At 35.7% G+C, this 20,404-nt stretch overlaps 2 protein-coding genes across 5 annotated transcripts in view; one reads left to right on the forward strand and one right to left on the reverse strand.

The window, feature by feature from the left end:
* Nucleotides 1-15,385, reverse strand: part of LOC109823749 (DNA polymerase epsilon catalytic subunit A) — a 35,078-nt gene extending 19,693 nt beyond the window's left edge. For 2 of the 3 annotated variants that reach the window (XM_020390116.1, XM_020390114.1), the window contains exons 1-28: nt 15,036-15,385; nt 14,843-14,908; nt 14,512-14,571; nt 14,305-14,400; nt 13,969-14,129; nt 13,673-13,761; nt 13,341-13,558; nt 10,944-11,030; nt 10,705-10,839; nt 9,719-9,841; nt 9,239-9,322; nt 8,781-8,945; nt 6,704-6,880; nt 5,238-5,351; nt 4,725-4,829; nt 4,323-4,441; nt 4,097-4,238; nt 3,933-4,027; nt 3,641-3,746; nt 3,481-3,560; nt 3,188-3,364; nt 2,099-2,186; nt 1,890-1,970; nt 1,660-1,803; nt 1,164-1,259; nt 795-995; nt 249-303; nt 1-96 (exon numbers count right to left, since the gene is read on the reverse strand). The exon at nt 1-96 is cut by the window's left edge and continues 517 nt beyond it. In XM_020390116.1, the coding sequence (XP_020245705.1) occupies nt 1-96; nt 249-303; nt 795-995; nt 1,164-1,259; nt 1,660-1,803; nt 1,890-1,970; nt 2,099-2,186; nt 3,188-3,364; nt 3,481-3,560; nt 3,641-3,746; nt 3,933-4,027; nt 4,097-4,238; nt 4,323-4,441; nt 4,725-4,829; nt 5,238-5,351; nt 6,704-6,880; nt 8,781-8,945; nt 9,239-9,322; nt 9,719-9,841; nt 10,705-10,839; nt 10,944-11,030; nt 13,341-13,558; nt 13,673-13,761; nt 13,969-14,129; nt 14,305-14,400; nt 14,512-14,571; nt 14,843-14,908; nt 15,036-15,197 (3,322 nt within the window). In that variant the 5' untranslated portion in view covers nt 15,198-15,385. The remainder of the gene's footprint in view (nt 97-248; nt 304-794; nt 996-1,163; nt 1,260-1,659; nt 1,804-1,889; nt 1,971-2,098; nt 2,187-3,187; nt 3,365-3,480; nt 3,561-3,640; nt 3,747-3,932; nt 4,028-4,096; nt 4,239-4,322; nt 4,442-4,724; nt 4,830-5,237; nt 5,352-6,703; nt 6,881-8,780; nt 8,946-9,238; nt 9,323-9,718; nt 9,842-10,704; nt 10,840-10,943; nt 11,031-13,340; nt 13,559-13,672; nt 13,762-13,968; nt 14,130-14,304; nt 14,401-14,511; nt 14,572-14,842; nt 14,909-15,035) is intronic. The other variant, XM_020390115.1, reaches the window with a different exon arrangement.
* Nucleotides 17,465-19,973, forward strand: LOC109824577 (60S acidic ribosomal protein P2-4-like). Of its 2 annotated transcripts, none has more exons than XM_020391207.1 (4): nt 17,465-17,572; nt 18,740-18,828; nt 19,246-19,475; nt 19,641-19,973. In XM_020391207.1, the coding sequence occupies exons 2-4, from the start codon at nt 18,741-18,743 to the stop codon at nt 19,665-19,667; spliced, it is 345 nt and encodes a 114-aa protein (XP_020246796.1). In that variant the 5' UTR covers nt 17,465-17,572; nt 18,740; the 3' UTR covers nt 19,668-19,973. The 2 variants fall into 2 exon arrangements, with proteins under 2 accessions (XP_020246796.1, XP_020246797.1); XM_020391208.1 differs by having other exon boundaries at nt 17,492-17,642.

Consider the following 20,404-nt stretch of genomic DNA (forward strand, 5'->3'; position numbering starts at 1 on the left):
AAAGACGTTGCTTGTAATAAGACCAGTCAATGATAGACCGAATGGCTGCATCAGCAGAAATTTTGCACCATTTGCGTAGGTAGAATTTACCAATTTCTACAAAATGAAATCTCATGTGATGAATAAACTGACAGCAGCTTAAGTTTCATGACGTAAAAACTTGGAATCATCCATTAAAAAGATTCACAGTTTCAGCAAAACAATACATATGGATATCTATATTTGGTTGAAAGAGCAGATGATTGCACCTGTATCTGTTTCAAAGATGGCAACAGGAATGGCGCGCTCACTTACTGGAGTACCCTGACAAAATATCAGAAAATTAGTACTAAAAATGAAAATTAATGAACCATTTTCTGAAAAGATACAAAATTTGTTATTGGCACATATAAAATGTAGTTCTGGCTTAGTGATGCCCACATAATTTAGGCTTTCATTGAAAAGACTCAAGAGAACCAGGGCCCATGCTATTAAGAAATTTGTCACAAACATTTCTATCTGAGTATATTTTTGGTGGAATTGGTTGAGAACATGTGCCAATTTGTGTAAGCAGGAAGAATATAGGAATGCCTCACATCAGAAGGATTTGAGGCTTTAAAAGTGAAAGATAAGTGACAAACAATGAATACTTTTCAGAATTTGATTTAAATTGGTGATAGAATACAGTCAGAGTCGAACAATTATTTACACGATATCTTACGGATGGACTTTATTATAGCATTTTAGCTTGCAAAAATAAATGCAAAGATCGCATGTACTGGCACAAAAGTTAATAAACTGAGAAGATGATTTACCTGTGGTTCACGTGCAACAATATATTGACATCTTAGTCCTTTGTCTTTAACCATTGTATCCCCAAGAAAATCAGCAAGTCGTCTTGCAGTAGTCACAGCACAGGACTTTTGTTCTCCATACTCAACTAAGGATTTACTCATAGTGCTTGATTCTGATATGTAATCAAGCAACTCGCTATCAGCAATATCAATTCCTTCATTCTGATAGAGAGATGATCACTTTCAGCATATTACTAAACCACTCATAATTCACCAATTGTTGCTAATACAATATTATAGAAAACCAGCTGTTACTAAAATAACACAATGAAAAGATTATACGACCTTAAAGCTAACAAACTTTAAAATAGTTTAATTGTAACAACTTACATCCAGAAGATCTAGCCATCGGTTTGCAACTGCAGCAACTGCTGCATAGCATTCCTCTAATGTTGACCCGTGCAGGAACTTGTCGAAAACCTCTGCCTATAAAATGAAAAATAATTTGTTTTGATAAAGTATGCATTGAATGAGTTGAATGTAATGGGAACTGAAGGAAGAATGCCCTCTAGGAAGGTATAAACAGTTCAGTATCCAGCTCAACTTTTACTGATTAAAAAGATTTGTGCTTCTATATATAAGGTTATCTGTGCTAACATCTGGCTGACAAAATAATGAAGGATGCAAATAAGTTTCATACGTTCATTCATATATGCAAGGGCTGATATAAAGTAAAATGATGGACGTTTTCTTTAATGAAGGACAAATCAATTATCACCAAACAATAACTTATTGATGTGAAATAAGATAAGTAATTTGCACAGGTTTATATGACGAATGAAAGTAAACTTGATTGCATGGACTCAGTAAATACACACTAGCATACCTGGAAAACTTTTATGAGCTTCAGCTCACCTCTTCTCTTGATTTCAAAACCTTTTAGTTCTGCTAAGCTTCCATCATCATTAAATACAGCATACCTCTTCTTAATTAAAATTCCCTCTTCCTTTGAAGCTGGAAGAATCATAGCCTGTTAAAAATAAAAGAAATAGAATTATGGGTTTAAATTAAAGACTAATAACTCTGATGAACACAAATGACTTACAGTAATTTTACCTTGTATGGTCCATCCACTTCAAATTCAATGGAGCATTCACTGTGTGTAGTATATGTCTTAGTGATAGGATCTTGCAGTGTCTAACAAAAAGAAAGAATTGCTACAATATTAATCCATCAGATTTTATGTAACTAGAGGTGACAAATTCCAGTCTATGTGCATTGATCGAATAGAAAAGTTGGGAAACAAAGAAGCTTTTGCTGCTTGCCTGATATTGGTCATTAGTGTTGTTTCTTGCCACATCAACGTTAAGCATGACACAGGGGTATGATATTGTGAGCTTTCTCTTTGCATCTCTAGAATACAGGTCAGCAATTATCAGTTCCTGACAGTATTACACAAACCAAGAAACATAAAATCATAATACCAACATATTTCGCAGTGAGAGGTTGGCAAGGTAGCAACATAGTTGAGGTCAAAGAGTATCTAGGATTCTGACCCTATGTCTGAAAGCACTAGACGATAAGGAACATATAAAACTATAAAAGAAATCACAACCAACATCAAATAAGTGTCAGATATGAGTGTCAGATATGATGCCCAAGGTTCAATGGATGCAGAATTTACCACAGGCTCTCATCCGGGGGTTGGCAGTTTGATCCGACTAACCAGCCCAAAAAAAAAGTTACTAGGTTCTGGTAGGTAGAAATGGCTATGACACATAATCAGGTTGACCCAACCAACCTGTTTCCATACCCTTGTCAGGTTGAACTCAAGACACTTTAGACTCAGTGCAACACGACTATGCTGAATAATTTGGTTCATTGAATCTGCAGCTTGGCTGCTACTTAAGTTCTTGGGCATGCTATGATGACACTACTCTGAAAGCAGTACTCCAATATAATCATCCTATTTTCATTTATGGACTCTGCTTTGATCTCACCACCAAGAAAACAATATTTCTCATGCTATGTGAAAGTATATGGGACTAATATTATATCATCCAAACAAGTTACAAACTTAACAAATCTGAAATTTTCTTCCCTGCTAAAAGCAATGATCTAGAGTCAGCCTCGGAAAAGATTGGCTAATTCCAATGAATGGGCCTTGAAAGTATATTACTAACAATACAAGCATTATCCCATTCGGACAAATGTAGAAGCATGAACAACTTATGAAGACAAAATTTTGTCAATGTTACATGAAAAAAAATGAGACCAATGAGGAAGGATTAACGAGATAAATGAAGGCACGTTCGAAATTTGTTCTATCATGAAAGAATAGGAATAATATAATGCATAACACATTTCCATATTTTCAAAAGTGCAAGAAAACAAAGAGCATGTCAATTGCTTACTTTGTTTTGAATGTAAAGTTTTCAGGGAAAGATCCAGGAAGAGCACACCAGATGCCATCAGTATCCAGTTCCAGAGGCCTTCCAATTTTTTCCACTAGTAAACGAGCATTTTGAATGATTTTGGCACCAGTATAGGTGACAACGCCAGCCATTTCCATTGAGTACCATCTAGCACCCCTTTAAGATGCACATTACAAAATGTTAAAGTGAATTCAAACCAACTGAAGTCAAGAAAGCATAATTGCAACTGTTTCAATTGAAAGTGCTGTGTCAAAAAATTTATTACTACTCACTTGCGCATAACATATCCATAAAATGAATTAAGAATGCATTTATGAGCGAGCTGTAAAGAATCATAGAGAACAACCATATCCTGCATTGTCAAACCAAATGTCAACTTGAATAACTACATGTATGTCGATTTCACGTTCTATATCAATGAACAAGACTCACCTGTGCTTCCTGAACCTTCATTGGATTTCCACTTGCTTTTGCATCTGCTAGTTTTCCCTTCCATACTTTATTAAGCCCCTTGTACTCGTACCTCCTGTCTCGAAAACTGTAATTGAATGCAATGAAAACATCAGTCAGGAGGAGTACACAACAGTGTGCAGTATGTTGCCCCGGGAATAAGAAAGTTGTATATTTACATACAGAAAATTGAAAAATATGTTAACTACTAGAAATCATCCTAGAGGTTGGAACTTGGAAGTCCATTACTTGGAGAATTAATGAATCTACAGACCTTCGCACAGTATCCACATAGAAAGGATTTTCACGCATGCATATCCCAGCTTCTCTAAGCTCAGTTATGGGCTTGTCAAGAACCCTTTTATATGCCTGTTGCAATTCACCAGTACATTATTACAAGCTCTGTAAAATGAACAACTTATGTATAGTCTGAACTACCTTCTGGCAGTACTTCTTCAAACGCTCTTTTAGCTTCAACTTTTGTTCTGCTTTGGGCAGGTCAATAAAAGGTTTCGACGACTGATCACCACCATACTCAACCAGCTCAGACTCAATTTGCTTCTTTATATGATAATAATCACTGTAGAAGTAGTAAGGTTCCAATATCAATCATTCAGATATATCAGCTTAAATAACCACAACAGAGAAAAGCGATCAGACAAACCTTCTTTTTGCCATATAGGTTTCACCTCGCCAAACCCAATCAAGTTTCCGAAGACAATTTTTTCCCGGACGATTGAAATCACATGCAGTGCATACTACATCTGAAACTATTGATGGCGGCTGCAATAAAGTACAAGAGTCTAACATGTCAAAACCATTGTGTATGGTAGCTTCCCATTTAATAGTTACAAAAGCTTTTCCATCAATACAAATTTTCTTCTCTATATATTTGCCGAATAGCATCAGGCATTTTCAATGATAATAATTGTTGCGAAAAGGTTTACAAAGTGATTTCTTTCCATCATAAAATTCAGCAAAGAGCTGCCAATTATATTACAAACTGCAAATGTATACAAAGCAGAAATCGCCCACTGAAGCTTGTAAATGGATCCAATAACCATACCTGAAGCCTGTTTGTCAAAATAATGTTTGGGTACATAGCAGCAACATCCAGATGGTATATTAGAGGACACTCCTCACGTATTGGATGATCTCGCAACAAAATAAGCTGGAAAATGGAGAAGCAATTTTTAGAAGGAAAATGAACAATCATTGGTATTAAGGAACTGTGCACAAGAAACACCTTTGGAACGACATGTGTGCTCACATGTGCAAGTGCCTTTGTGCATGTATGTGCATGTGCAAGTCCATATATGTGATACCAAGATTTTGCAAAATGAAAAATTTTCACAAGAATATAACATTGCTTGAAATAAATTAATGTCTGTACATATAAGAAAGTACTTCAGAACTAGTTAAGATGAATGCAGGATTTATAAAACAGAGTTAGAAATAGAATCATGAAATTCAACACAGTAACACTAGCTTACTAAAAAAAAGATTGTGATGAGAAGCCACCAGGAAAATGTGAAGAAATTAGATAAGGACAAAATTGCAAACTAATCAACCAAAATACCTTGTCCATAATAGCTTTCTTCACATCTTCATAGTTAGTAATTGAATCGAGGCCCATTTTTCCTTCTACTTGTATAGCATAATGTAAATCGCGATCAAGATTCCCAATTAATTGCTGAGAATGATTGGATTTGAATGTCAGCAATAGCAAATATACAAATGTAGTGCAGAGTTCTAATGCCAAATAAAAATGATCTAGACCAACATGCCAAATATATAACAATCACACCTGCAAAAGGTAGGTTAACCAATGAAAACATAGATTGAGATGCTTCTTGCAGACATAAAGCAAGCACAGGTTCGTCTTGACGCATGTTGCCAAAAGTTAACACATAACAGCCAACAATCCAAGTTCAAATAAAATATGAGACAAGGCCTCATATTACTAATTATTACCAAAATAATGGAAGGAAAGACCAGATGCACAGCTGCACGTATAAAACCACTGTTTATAAGATCCAATGCATCAGAAATGACTAAGAAATGAATCTTAGAGTAACTTCTGTATTATGAAAAACGAGAACAAGAACCAATCACCAGCACATTCTAAAGAAACAAGATTTCAGATTTTTCCCAACTAAGAAATCCAGGAAACCAAGATCAAAGCACTTAAACATGAGCATATTACTTCCATGCCAGCCTGAAGAAAAATTGTCAAATAACAAAGGCAGCACGAGCACAAGGATTAAGTTTCTTTGCAATTGAAGGAATACACTCAGATCTAGTTAACATGGTGTTGGCATTTAGTGTTTGTAGAAGTTTGGATATGTATGAAACAAACATAGCCAGCAAAGACACAAAACACGTGCATACATACTACATACAAAAGAAATGCCTTGAATGACATAGAGGTCATATAATTTTAATAAGACAAACACCATGCTGAGTGAACACCTAGGGGAATCAGAACATAAGATATTAGCATAAAAACCGATGTGTGGGAAAAACTGGGATAGACAGATCAAACAACAGCCATGCTTGCTGACAATGAGAATTCATCGTGAAGACTAACTGAAAAGGAAAAGCTTTACGGTAGCAGTTGATGAGATATCTTCATCAATATTTACCTGCCTATTGTTTTCAGGAATGTCCTAGTGCATACTGCATAATGTTCATTAAATTTCAATTTAGCATAAGGGTTCCTTTGTGGCTGTAAATGTAACAAGCAAAGAAAAAATAAGTGCACAGGAGAGATAGTACACATGAAAATAAGAACAGGAAGAAGACCAAAAATCATTAATACTGGCGACAATCATTCAGATAGGAATTTTTCTTATCATGAATAAATTGACAAATGACTCAGGAGTAACATGAGTAAGAATTGAGTGAAAAAATATTATCTAAGCATGACTATGAATTGAGTGGGAAAAAAAACTATCTAGATCTTCTTTCTATAAAGTTGTTACATTTTCTGAGAGCACCTAATAGTAAGTCAATATCTATAAGGAAGAATAATAGTGGATGAACCTCATATGCAGATGGATCCAGCTGAAATTTTGTAGGAAGATCAGATCTGAAGACACCGCTTTCTAGGCACTCAACATGCCCTCCTATATATGTCTCACTTTCCAGAAGGCGGTTGTTATAGAACTTCTCTGGATCCTCTTGGTGTTTGTTAGGACAGACAACATTGGCCCTAAATGCCTGTAAAGAAAGTAACCCAATCCATACATAATGAATTAAAAGAGCAGAAACAAGTTGAGCAAAACTGAAGCTAAACAAAACATCACAAATTAACAGCGCAAGCCATGAATGTGTTTATTTATATAGAAATCAGTAAAAGTTCCTTGTGAAAAATTGAAACTTCATAATCTACCATAATGGGTTAACAGTAATTTCCTTAAAAAGTTAAAATCACATTCAAGTGAAATACCAATAACTAAAGCAAATATCTATACTGATCTGCTGCGGGAACCCAATTAATCAAAAAAATACTGGGAAAAGCAAGAAGAATTTCACCTCGCATCCTAAGAGACAACTGAAATTAGAAAACAACAAATATACGATATTGTTTTGTCATTCTAACCTTCGATAGATAGGACAATAAACTATACTTCAGAATAATCCAAAGATCCGCCAGAACCGATAGCTTAACTCTTTTCTAAAATGAATCATGAGGTTAGTCTATGGTGTATCTTGAAATCAACCATAAGATATACCCGATCTTATACCCATATTGGATAATTTATTCAACTAATCATTTCAGAAGCTTAATCTTTGGTTTACAACGGAAATTGCAGAGGTCCAGATGTTAAAAATAATAATTTTAGACTACAAATGCAAGAATGAATGAACTGTATATTCATATATTTTCTCATGCAACATATCATTACAATAGACACTAAAGTTTAAATACTGCAGAGATTTTGGTTGGGATGTCACAGAGTTCCGTCTAGATTTGGTGCAACAAGTAGAGGTGGGAGAGTTGGAGAGATCACAAATATGTGCATGCACACATTCACGGGCATGCACGCTGGCATACACAGATAGAAGGTGGGTTGGACATGCACAAGGCTGCAAACCAGCAGAGTCTGACCTGTACTGAAGCACATGACTATTCCATGTTCTGCTACTCCGTCATCAATCCCTCTTCTGCTCCTTGTCACACCCCCACCCCCCCACCCTAAAAAAACCCTCCCAACCCAAAAAAACAAAAAACAAAAAACAGAAGGAAAAAAAACAAAAAGAAGAGCACAACCCAGCAGCTCTGACCTTGTCTCATCCACCATCTATTTAAGAAGCGTCAAATAAAAAAACTAGAATTCAAACATATTTCTTTGTGAACTTCAAATTTTATAATTGTGATGGTGGGTACGCTGATGGTCACCCGTCAATATGAGCAAAGGTAGTTGAATCGGCATGGATTCGTTTCTCAAGGTCATAAATTTCTTTCTGTAATCTAAGGAAATCATCAATTTGGTTTTACAAAAATCATCAATTTGGTTTTAAAAGTGCGCTAGTATAATTTGATACAAACCAACAGAATCTAACCAATCGTAGTTTGTGCAGATCGGAAATAATCGTTTAGCTTGACGAGACCGGCTGAAAGGCATGAAGGACTTCTAATGATGTTTATTATCCAGCATTATCAAAACACCTCAAGAGAAATGATAACTCACACTAAGTGGCAGTTTGCCAAAAGAACAGGTGTCGCAAAGATAATTTTGGATGGAAATCTGAAGGCAAAGTAACTTCATTTGGTATCCGGAAGATTGACTACATGACAATGAACAGATTAGCATGACAAAATAATATTTTTTCAGTCAAGTGATAAGCAGCATTAGCTTTGATGGCAACGCAAGTTTCAAGTTTGAACCATGATGTCTACACCATTCTTATTGCAGTACATATCATTATCACCACAATGTCGTACCTCTTGCATTTGCTATGTGGTTGGCAGTTAGACAAATTTAAACATAGCAGCAAGATGAATTTGGCAGTTACAGCTAAACCAGTTTAAACGTAAAGGAAACAGACTTATGGATGTATAAAGGAAAGTATTCCAGATATTATATCTATTGAAAGAAAAATATGGACAACCAACCTGGACCATGAGAAGCATTTCACAAAGTGTTCCACTTCCCTTACGCAAGACCTCATCAGGTGGCATGGGTATGATAGTTGCAAGGGAGAAAATAAATGGATGAACATATGTCATGTATAGGTAGTAAGTTGCAACAGCATCTGATACAGAATAAGAAGCCATTGTCTGAAAGAGAACCAGATTCAAAAAGAAAACCATTTCAGAGATCTGTATGGGAATAATGGTGAGATAAAAGACGAGGAACATTGAAAAGTTGCATAAAGTGATCTGATACATGATTAAAGCATCAAACATAAATAGTTAAAGAGTGCTTTTCTTAAGTTGTTGTCTTGTTGATTATCGCCTATGTGTTACATGTACAGCAATTGGATACGATCTCTTCAAATGTTTAATCATCGTTTTATATCTTGCCAGCGACCTAGTTATTAGAAAGATATGCACCTTCCAATTGCATGTACCTGGGGTTGTTCCATGGCAAAGCGAACCATGTCTTCAGGGTTCACCTCCAATGGATCATAGCCCAGTTTTGCCTTTGTAACAGCCTGTAAGGACATTGAAACAAAATATACAAGAATGAAATATAGTAGTATAAAGTTTAAAATAAAATGTGAAAAGGATAAAAGCTATACACGGGCTGGTTAGCGAACATGTATCATCCCACCAAAATATATGAAAGAAGGCATATTGATTTACATAGTTGAGTTGTCACTTAAAAGTGTTATTAGCGCAAAAATTAAGATAGATAATAAATTAAGATAAGATGAAAATCATTGTAGATAACACAACTTACTTCCTAACAATATAGAAAGACATACTAAGTTGCATACAAACCAGGATTTTCACAAAAAAATAGCATAAATATGTGCTAGTATCAGGCTTATCATGACCAGAGATGACGTACTGAATTGCAAAATTATCAAATTTCAGAGTATTTGCACCTTTAGACCATGGCTTCCTTGAGGGAGATAGCTGTCTCGTTTAACCCAAGCAAAGCAATCAAGATGACAAGAAAACTTTGCACGGCATTCCCCTTGATTGTCATCACACTGGAAACCTATTTCCTGCAAGCACAGCAGAATTTTGAATCACTTTTCAGATAGAACTGGCAAGAGGCTATTAGGAAAAAGCTGGCTAGCAAAATACTCTGAAACACAATGGCTACAGCACTCAATGCAAATTTTTCTTTTGTTCCTTTTAATTAACATTCATCTGAAGCTGTACTATTTTACCCCAAGTTTATGTGTCTGTGCTCTATATTATGAATGCAGCAGTGTGCATCGATCATAAATTATACCCATTGAAAAGACTCAAACTCCATCTCCGAGGTTACAGATAGCACTGGGCTGCCTACACGTCGGACCCGGCGCCTAGGGAGGAGTCTAGGTGGGACCTAGACGTTTTCCTTTTTTTCTTTAAAATTGCAATCAATGTTATTGAAAGTGATGGGCGCCGCTAGGCGCCAAACTGGCGCCTAGCACCTAGGCGCTAGCCTAGAAGGATTTCTATTTTTGTTGAAGTGGTGGCAGAGGAAGTTTTGCTAAAGCAAAGGAGGTGTCCGTAGTTAGTGGAGGAGGCTAGAGGTTGGAGGAGAAGGAGGTAGCAACAGAGGAAATCACGACAAAGATCTAGCGGTGAAGTCCGCGTAATCGGTCTGTGCTCCCCTAGGTGCTCTCGAGACCTAGGCAGGCAAAGCATAGGCGGACCACGTAACACCTAGGCGTAGGCAGAAGCTTAGGTTGTGCCTTTTAAAACAATGCTCCAACCACTGAAAACAGGCATAACTCACTGCCTACCTCACTGCCTATCTCCCACTCTAATTACTCTATCTTAGAATATGATTACCTCAAGATGATATGAAATTTACACATGCAGCAAGCGCCAGAAAGTAATTGGAACTGCTCATCAGGAAAAATAAGAACCAAACCTCACTCATTTTAACCCCATAATGTGCAGCTCTTTTCTCCAAGAATGGCCAGTCAAAGAAATCACCGTTATAAGTAACATATATGCCAGGTTTCACCTCTTGCATGTGTGCAAACCATAATTTGAGAAGCTCTTCCTGTGACGGTGATGTAATGCAAGGAAGAAGAAAAAATGATATAAGCAATAGAAAGGGCAGAGAGCATTCGCAAAACATGCTTAAGAAACTATGGGATAGCATACCTCATTCTTCGCATTTGTTACTTTGAAATAACCCTCAAATTCTGGCTTAGGTGTATATTCCAAATCTTCAATATCCTCTCCTACGCACTACAATTATAAAACATGATAAATAATGAAAAAAGCACATTAATGTATAAAAGTCATGATAAGTAGAATTCATTAGTAGACATAGCATAAACATATACTCCGCCCCTCGCCCCCTCCCCCGCCCGCCCCTAATTAATAGGGCGGTCCTTCATAGATTTTGAAGGCTTGGCACATTTCTGAGTAAAATCCTACATAATTAGACAGAAGCTGATATATTTCAGTAAGCACATTTCTTTTGGTAATGTTGGAAGAGCATCTCAATACCGGATATCCAACTCTAAATAGATGTTTTTTAATGTTCTGAAAAAGATCATTTGGGCACTGACAAAAGCTTGCCAAATATATTTATTATTATTATGTTAAGTTGAAAGCACACCATCATAAAGTACATTGAATCCAATAGCGGAAATAAATGGAATTCTAGCTCTAGAAAGCATAGGCTTACCATACTATGCTTGTCTAGTATGGATGATCTACAGAAAAAGCTTCATCATACTTACAGATCAGTCCGGAAGTAGCTTTGGAACTTAGTAAGACAATGCCTGATTATTCATTTATTTATGAGTGATTACTGCTTTGGTGGGAAGATCTCAGTACACAAGATTGTACTTTGCAAACATCTGCTTCTTTAAGTAGTCTCTATAATGATGTTGATCATCATGGATGCCTTACGATGCAAATAACTGTCGTTGACATCAATAGGAAGCTATGTTACCTGGGTACTTCTATCTGAGTACCGTACCCACACCCGACACATACCCCTACATGTATCCAAACTCTTTGGACACTCCTTGCATATATGCATACATTTATTTGGGCATCTACTCAATTATACAATACATGTTTTGATTTAAAACGCTTGACATGCATTTTTTGAACATATATCCTACACTACATATCCACTTCTGAAACTCGTTGGACATAGATTAGGTTACTAACTATGATTTTAAAGGGTCATTTAGATGTCTAGTTCAAAAACTATCGATTTTCTAATTCATAATCCACATGATAAAAGAAACATAAATTTGTTATAGAAATGTTAATATGAATTTTAATTCTCATAATACATGAATGAATAATATTGATTTAATGTAAATTATTAATCCCAATATGTAATATGTATATGTGTATATAAATATTTATAAAGCCATATAAATATTTATATAGCCGTGACCCCATACCCTACCTTTTACCAAATTTCCGTGTCACTACTCACACAGCCGTACTCGTACTTGTACCCATGCAACATAGATAGAAAGACAACAAATATGATAGTATCATAAAAACTCCCAGTCCATACACCACTAACACTGGAAAGAGTTGTTTAATGAGTTAACTGACAAAATTTAAATTCAGAAAATATGTAGGGTCAATGCATGCATATTAGTACGATACAGATTGTAATGTATATACCGTCTGTTTCGAATGGAAATGGAAAGAGAAATAGAAAAATTATATGCGGAATTTTAAAGGAAATGCATAATGCAATAAGGATTCAGGTTGAAAGCTTACAGAAAAATTAAGGGATTTGAAAGAGGAGCACAATGAAAAAATAGGAGATCACTCAGAGTGTGGGCTACTAATTTGGAATTTTGAGAGAAAGGTAACCAACAGTTCAAAACAAATAATGGAGATATGTTACAAAATTAAGGAGAACCATTTTAGACATCGAAAATATTAGGAATATATAGAATTCTGACAGCAGGAAGTGGGTAGCTAAAACCTTGGCAGCTATGGCTTGTTGTCGTGACCTACAATGACTAGCGAAAAGAGCACCTCTGAAACGAAAGGAACATATTGAATAACAATCCAAATATCCAATACAAGTTGTGGTATGTTACATAAGGCCATGGCATAATATATATAAGATATGACATGATATGACATTGAATAATATAAGTATAGTGGATTATACAATTTCGAAATTATAGCCTGATATTTTTAGTTGATGTCTAGGTCAATTGGTCAACCGTTTCAAAGGAATCAGTGGTAAAAGGGATGGTCATTTGAATAAGATAGGAGTTAATAATTTTCCACAGATAGCACTTCTTGCGGTCTTTTCCATGTTGTGCTGATCATGAATGGCCATCTTCTCTTAATTTCCATCTTCTTTGAGAAAATAGTCTGCATTTCATACCACATATCCCTAACGTATGGGCAGAAAAAGAAATTAACTTGATCAAATAAACGATTTACCACTGCATAAAATTAATTTGCAGCAAAAAAAATCAAGAACATAAATAATCTAGAAAACCTAGTTCTAAGTTCTAACAAATATTGAAAGAAGAAAAGCTATATTATCTATATCACCTCTTTATTAATGATCAAGTAGCCTTGTCCATCTATCATATATGATATCATCATTATCAGATCATACTCAGCATCGGGAAATTTCAGAGGAAGTTTGGTTGTCTCAATATCAAACGCACAGACATGAACTTCAGCACGTTGAAGAAGATCTGTTCTCTTATCTAGCAATATACTGCTACCAGATACAATGACATCGTACCACTGTCCGCATCTAATATCTGGAAGTATGAAGCAGAATATAATCATATAAAAAACATATTATCTTGATTGTGATGTGGATAAGACCATTTTGCTGGAAGTGAACTGCAAAGTACATCAAGAAATGAACCTACCATTATCAATTGCAAACCGCACATGGTATGGAACATCATATTCACGAAGATCAAAGATATAATCTATATAATCTTGCAGTCTTTCTTTGCTGCAAATGATGCAAAAATAATGGTATGCACGTCAAAAACAGCTGAAAACATTGTTGATTTTATTTTATTTATTTTTTAGAAACTGAAAATAAAACATTCTTTTTTTTAGGGATTGAGGGGTAGGGGAGTGGATATGTATTATGTAGTGAAAATGAGGAATCGACAACAAAAATGCGTACAGTTACTAACTTACGCAACAACATTACCTATTATTGTTGTATACATTATCAAATGCTTCAGCAGCATCCATCTTTGCTTGGTTCCTCTCAACCACATGCACCAGATCACTCTTTACAGACATTAATTGTTGAACGGTATCAAAGCTGATCTTTAAGTATGTTCTACGCAAACCAGAAAGATGATTCCTCTACAGGGTAAAGAGAGAATGTTAAGAATGGCACAGAGGAAAATCGTTATATTATACCATGCTAAAAGCCAGCAAAGCAAAATCTTTTCAGATGGCCGGATGAATGTAACAATCGAATAGAACAGTGCAATTTTGTGATATAACGTTTACTAAATAACATGCAACAATAACTTACTAGGTCCAAATCCTCTTTATCTACTATCTCTATGTCCGCAATTTGTCCTTCATATCTGCGTCTAAGATATGCCTCAACTTCAAGATGAGTTTTGTCCTGCAACATTATGTTAAAAAACATAACTGGTGTAAATCTGCATTATATCTCATGCATTCATCATCAAATTGCAAGTAACCATCAAGTAAAGATCATGCTCCACAACCTCACCTTGGTAGCAGCATAAAAATAAGGCGGAAACTTGTACTTAATTTTGAATGTAGACACATCCTAAACAAAACATACAAAACAAAGATAAGTAAAAGCCAACAGACGACATACAAACTTTGAGCAGACAGAAAACTCTTCTTTTATGGCAAGAAGCCTGTGATCTACGTCCTATAGTTTAACTCTAGATGCATCATCGTAGATGCTGTTTTCATATTGAATGCAAGCAAACTGTCTATTTCTCCTCTCCTCAGCGTTCATGAAATAAAAAGTGATTCTTTTGCCCCAAATTCGTATTTCTCCTAATTACAGAAATCAAGTATGAAATTATCACCTGCGAAACAAAATATAGATCCACGCAACTATAAATCTTGTTCGTCTCCTGGTCTTCCCAAGACGACTGCGAATCCACAGAAAATTGATTGAAGTTATCGAATTTCTTCAGCAGCGCTTAATTAATTTGAGCGAATTGAAAGAATGCAGCATAAAAATTGGGAGGAAATGAAATGGGAACACAGATTGCTTACAGGAGCCAGTGTAAGCAGCCATCCGAGCTTCTTCTCGCCTTCAGTGAAAAGATCGTAACCTAGTTTTGCTTCGAGAACTTCTTCAGCGTTGAGCCGAAGCTTCTGCTTCGATTGATTTCTTCTGGAATTGAACTGATCCCTTCGCCTTCGATCTCCGTTCATTGCAGAGAAATCTCGATCCGTTGCTTAGGGCTTCAATCAGATAGCTAAAGAGAGAGAGGGGGGGCTTTGATCTAGTGATTGGAAGTTTGGGAGGAGAGATTGAAGGACCCTAGATCGGATTCTCAAAATGTCGGCTGGAACCCTAAATCTATTTTGGCGCTCGAACCATTTTTCCCGCGCATTGTATGACTCCGCCGACGAAAATGCCCTTGGTTTTTTTAAATAATTTGTCAGGGCCTTATTTTCACTCTGGTTCCCCACATTACTTAATTTTATGCTATGATATCCAAAGTATTCTTTCGACAATTTGATGCTCCAGAATTTCATTTTCATTTCACTATCATACCCCATCTTCGTTTCGTTTGATTTTCTGTTAAATTCCATTTTTACATTTAAACGAAATTTGAATATCTGGAATAGTATAAACAACAATAATTTCTCAGTAGCGATGGTATAAGGGCATCATATTAATGCAAGAGAAAACTAAAGTCTAAATAGGGGCCAACAAAGTAAAATGAGATTATAGCTTTAACACGTCAAGGTGATATAGGTTTTTTAAAATATGAAAGTGGAAAAAAAATAGATGAACCTCAGTGTGACAAAAATGAGAATAGGCCTTCTGTTAAATGGAGGAATGAAATTTATATAATGATTTTTTTAATAAGTGATAAATTTTTAATGTTTAATCAAATAAAACAACCAGCTTCTATTTTTTCCACCTTTAAAAACTTCCCAAAGACATCTTTAGGTCCATTATTTTATGTTACAAAATTGTTCCAAACAAATAACTCATCTTAGTCATTTTATTTAAAAAAGATATGTAATAGTTAAAAAAAACAACGCGTATAGAGAAGCAAATCATGCAACGCACATCCCCCCGGAGCACAGGATCGCTAAGGTGTTGATCATAGAGTTCGCAGGGAGATTCTACATGAGATTTTACTGATCAAAGCATTTCACACAAATATGGTCTGCGACGATTTTCCTTATGTTTAGTTTGTTTATTGTGTGAGCTATTCTCCCTTCTTTAAAAAAATTCAAATAAAACCAAAACAATTCGACCATCTAATTGTTCTCCTAGTTTATCTCGTTTCAGTTTTGCTCTTGTATATCCTCACCTTTTTTTATTACGATGAATGCTTGTTGAACCAATTGTTAAACTTTCTTTGATTTTATTTTTAACCTACTCTAAATATGTTATAAAATGAAATTATGGGGGGTTTAACTGTAAAGTCAACAAGTTTTTAGGATTAAAAAAACCATAAAATTAGCTTGTGAGTGTCTCATGTGAAAAAAGCTAAGGAAAAATAATAACATTCGCACAACAAATGATACTCAAGTGCAATATCTAGAAATTTCAGGGTATATGAATGCTGGAAAAAAAGATATTTTCTAAACAAACTCATTCATATTTTTTTTTCTAAAAATAGACCCCTTGAGTTTTTTTTATAAAAAACGACCAATTTTGTCTTAATCCGATTTCTAAATAGTCGGGGTTGCTAACCCCGACTATTTAGAGTAACCCGACTATTTAGGGGGTGTTTGTTTGCATGCAAGTGAAAGATGAAAGTGAGAAAGTTACTTTCATTTAACAATTAAGGTGTTTGTTTTCATGTAAGTAGTTATGCAAGTGAGATACAAGAAAGTTGCCACATATGATTTAATACAATTTTGACTTCCCCTAAAAAAGTGGTGAAGTCACATGAAAGTGATAAAAATATAACTAATTTAATTAAATGATTTTAATTATACTTTCTAATTAATCTTATTTTGCCACATCATCTTCGCATTGCACTTTCGATAATAATTTAATTTTTCAAACAAACACTGTATTTCACTTGCGTGCTGACATGGATGTAAAAGACATTTGCAAAAAAAAGTAACTTACATATTTTAAATTCACTTTCACATTGCCAAACACCCCCTTAGTGTTCAGAATGTTCGGGTTTAGGGTTATAATTGGGGGTTTACAACCTCCTAAATAGTCGGGGTTGGCAACCCCAACTATTTAAGAACCAGATTAAGATAAAATGAGTCTATTTTTGTAAATAAAACTCAACGGGATCTATTTTTAGGAAAAAAATATAAATGAGTTTATTTAGAAAATATATTCGCCAAAAAAACAAGCCAATGTACATAGGTGTAAAGTGTATTTACCCTTTTTTATAATTTTATTATATATATATATATCTGGATAAAGAATTGAATATTTAACGAATTTAACCCGATCCGGCCCGCTCCCAGCCCACCCTGATTTATTCAACCCCCACAATAATCCGCGGCCCGCCTCCAGTGTCCCCTTCTCACGAACCCTAGGCTCCGAAGAGAGTCCCTTTGGCGGCCTAGCTCTTCTCTCAGTTTCATCTCCCGAACAAGTAATGGCTTCGTAGACTTCCTTTGATTCATGCTCTTTTCCTTTTCCAACCATTTCATATATTCACAGTGGTTAGTTATTATTCGAGCTTAGTATTCACGTATCCAATGCAAAATGTTAGCTATTTGACGAAATAGTTTGCGATTTGCAGTGATCTTTAGGTTTCTGATGTGAAAGTTACAGTTTAATGGAGTGTTTTTTTTTTTTTTGATAAGATAGTTGTGTTGTAAATGAGTTGAGTTCCGTGTATTGTCATCTTGGTGTTATTGACGTATTGTCACTAAACGAGACACCATGGTAGTATTTAACACCAACTGCATGTGTGCTTCATATGATGTCATGTTACACGATAATCAAGTAAATTACTAAAGATAACAGATACATTGGTATAGTGATTCTGATGCACTCTTGTAAGATTTCTAATGCTGCGTAACTGTAATTACTGTAATTTCATGACACGGACAAGCGAACATGTAATGCTGTATAACTGTAATTCTATAGCATGAACAAGCGAACATTTGTTTGTTGAGAGGAACACGTAGTGGAGCCAACACGCGGGTCAGTTAAATAATGTTCAATGCATTCACCATTGAAGGATTTTATTTCAAGCCTTCAATCTATCGATTGCCTAGACCTATATAATTTATTCTATCACTAGTTAATCCTTCTACTACATTATATATGTAATTTTGCCATTATCAGTAAATTACTTCTGTTTACTGCACGTATGGTATTTATCATTAGGAATTCAGGCAATAACAAGCGGCTGAACTGAAATTCTTAGTAATCAAACCTTGACATTCAAGGGCATGTCTAATAAAATCCGGAAAGTGCACTTTGCACAATGGATATTTATTCCCTTTCTCATTTGAACATTATCCTTGTTCTACTAGATCACCTTTTCTCTCTGCTTTTAAGCTGAATGTATTACATTTATTTTTCACAATTTGGAACTCAATGGTTTACAGGGCTCTGTTTATAAGGCACCTAATATTTTCATTGTTTAGTCTTGGTCATTAATTTTACACATTGATATCTACTCGTAGAATGTTAGGCTTCATTGTTCTCTATAGTTCATGGAAATCCTCTCAGCAAAAAACTATTAATTATTTTAGTTGGAATTGATTTTTGAGATGTCCCCTGATTTCATTGTGCTCATGTTTCTCAGAATGAAGCTTGTCGCTGCCTATTTGCTTGCCGTGCTCGGTGGAAACACTAGTCCATCTTCGGACAATTTGAAGGATATCCTAGGCACAGGTTTTACGTGCTTCCTCCCTTTAGGAGCTGTTATGGTTTCCTTTTATTAAGAGATTAATTTCAGCATTTTTCTTAACAGTTCCTTTGTTGCATATTCCTTTATCCACATATATCTGCTATGTAGCGAAGAAAGTATTGTGAAGTGGAGCCACTCAGATCTATCTTATATAGTTGTATGTTTTATGGAAGTAAATGAATAAATCTGTGGTGATTATTTAATGGGCTTTACATTTCTGTGTTAACGGTAGCAATTTACGCTATCTTTTTTTCCAAGCATTATGAAAAAGGCTACGCTCGCTTGAAGATGTGTTGAGATACGATAATACTTTTGTAGTAGGGTTATGGAGAACATGTAGTGTCCTATTGAAGATGCTGCGACTATGTAAACTGATGAATTTTCTTTTAATGGAATTGCAGTTGGGGCTGAAGCTGATGATGACAGGATTGAGTTTCTCCTGTCTGAACTCAAGGGGAAAGACATAACTGAACTTATTGCTTCTGGAAGGGAAAAATTTGCCTCGGTGCCTTCTGGTGGTGCTGCTGCTGCGGCAGTAGCAGCCCCCATTGGTGGTGGTGCTGCTGCGGCCCCTGCGGCAGCAGAGGGCAAGAAAGAGGAGAAAGTTGAAGAGAAGGAAGAGTCAGATGATGTAAGGACTTTCACACTGAAATTATTGTTTCAAATTCCATACTATAACTACGGAGCACTTTCACATGCGCTTGTTTATCTTAAAACACTTCAGGATGGGGCTCTATTTCACAGCCTTGATATGCTTTCTGCATCTAAGCTGACCCTTTTATTTAATTTATTGCAGGACATGGGCTTTAGTTTGTTCGATTGATCGGTCCAATCATCCATATCTAATGTTTGTAGCAAACATCGATTACCTCCAGATTTTGGTAGGCAAGATTTTTGAAGCTTCTATTTCCTACATAAGAGTTAGGTAGTTTTTTATTCCCTTGGAAAAATGAGGAAACCGTTCTTTAAATGTTTTGTACTATTTAAGGAGGATATTGTTTGGAGAACTATTCAGGGTTATGTCTCATTGTCGCAAGTGTCCGCTTTTTAAATGATATTTCAGCACCATTTGTACTGTGAACAAGGTTATTCTGCAATTTCTGATAATGGTTTTGTCAATCTTATGATATTTGGTTCAGCGCATCATAATTCTAAGAAGATGAGAGAGTATTTGGCTGATTGCATGTTCGGCCCAGTTCGAGCATGTTGGAGACAAACTTAGCATGTTCTTGCAAATTTTATTTATGATAGCAATGTACAGGTTAGACAATAGTAGGCTGATCTATGACACGCTTATTTATTTCATCTAATAAACTAAGAAGTTTGTTGGTCAAACTCAGTACTGTCATACTTGGTAACCGCAGGACTCGTAGTCGAAGGCGGTTATGACACCGTGTTTGCTTTTATTCTTCCGAGAAACAACGCTGCAAGAGGCCTACTTTGGTTCCGGGCTTTTTGGCGCCATATGACTCAGCCCAATGTGAGAATAGGTTGGAAGTACCTAACAACCGTTGATAATTCAAAAATTCTAATTACAGGTGACTGCAACTGTTTACAGTC

The sequence above is a fragment of the Asparagus officinalis genome, chromosome 9 (assembly GCF_001876935.1).
Source record: "Asparagus officinalis chromosome 9, Aspof.V1, whole genome shotgun sequence".
In the NCBI taxonomy this organism is placed as follows: Eukaryota; Viridiplantae; Streptophyta; class Magnoliopsida; order Asparagales; family Asparagaceae; genus Asparagus; species Asparagus officinalis.

Coding starts and splice junctions, on each gene's coding strand:
- LOC109824577 (XM_020391207.1), top strand. CDS start 18,741: ATGAAGCTTGTCGCTGCCTATTTGCTTGCCGTGCTCGGTGGAAACACT. Junction 18,829..19,245: donor GAAGGATATCCTAGGCACAG/GTTTTACGTGCT, acceptor ATGGAATTGCAG/TTGGGGCTGAAGCTGATGAT. Junction 19,476..19,640: donor AGAAGGAAGAGTCAGATGAT/GTAAGGACTTTC, acceptor AATTTATTGCAG/GACATGGGCTTTAGTTTGTT.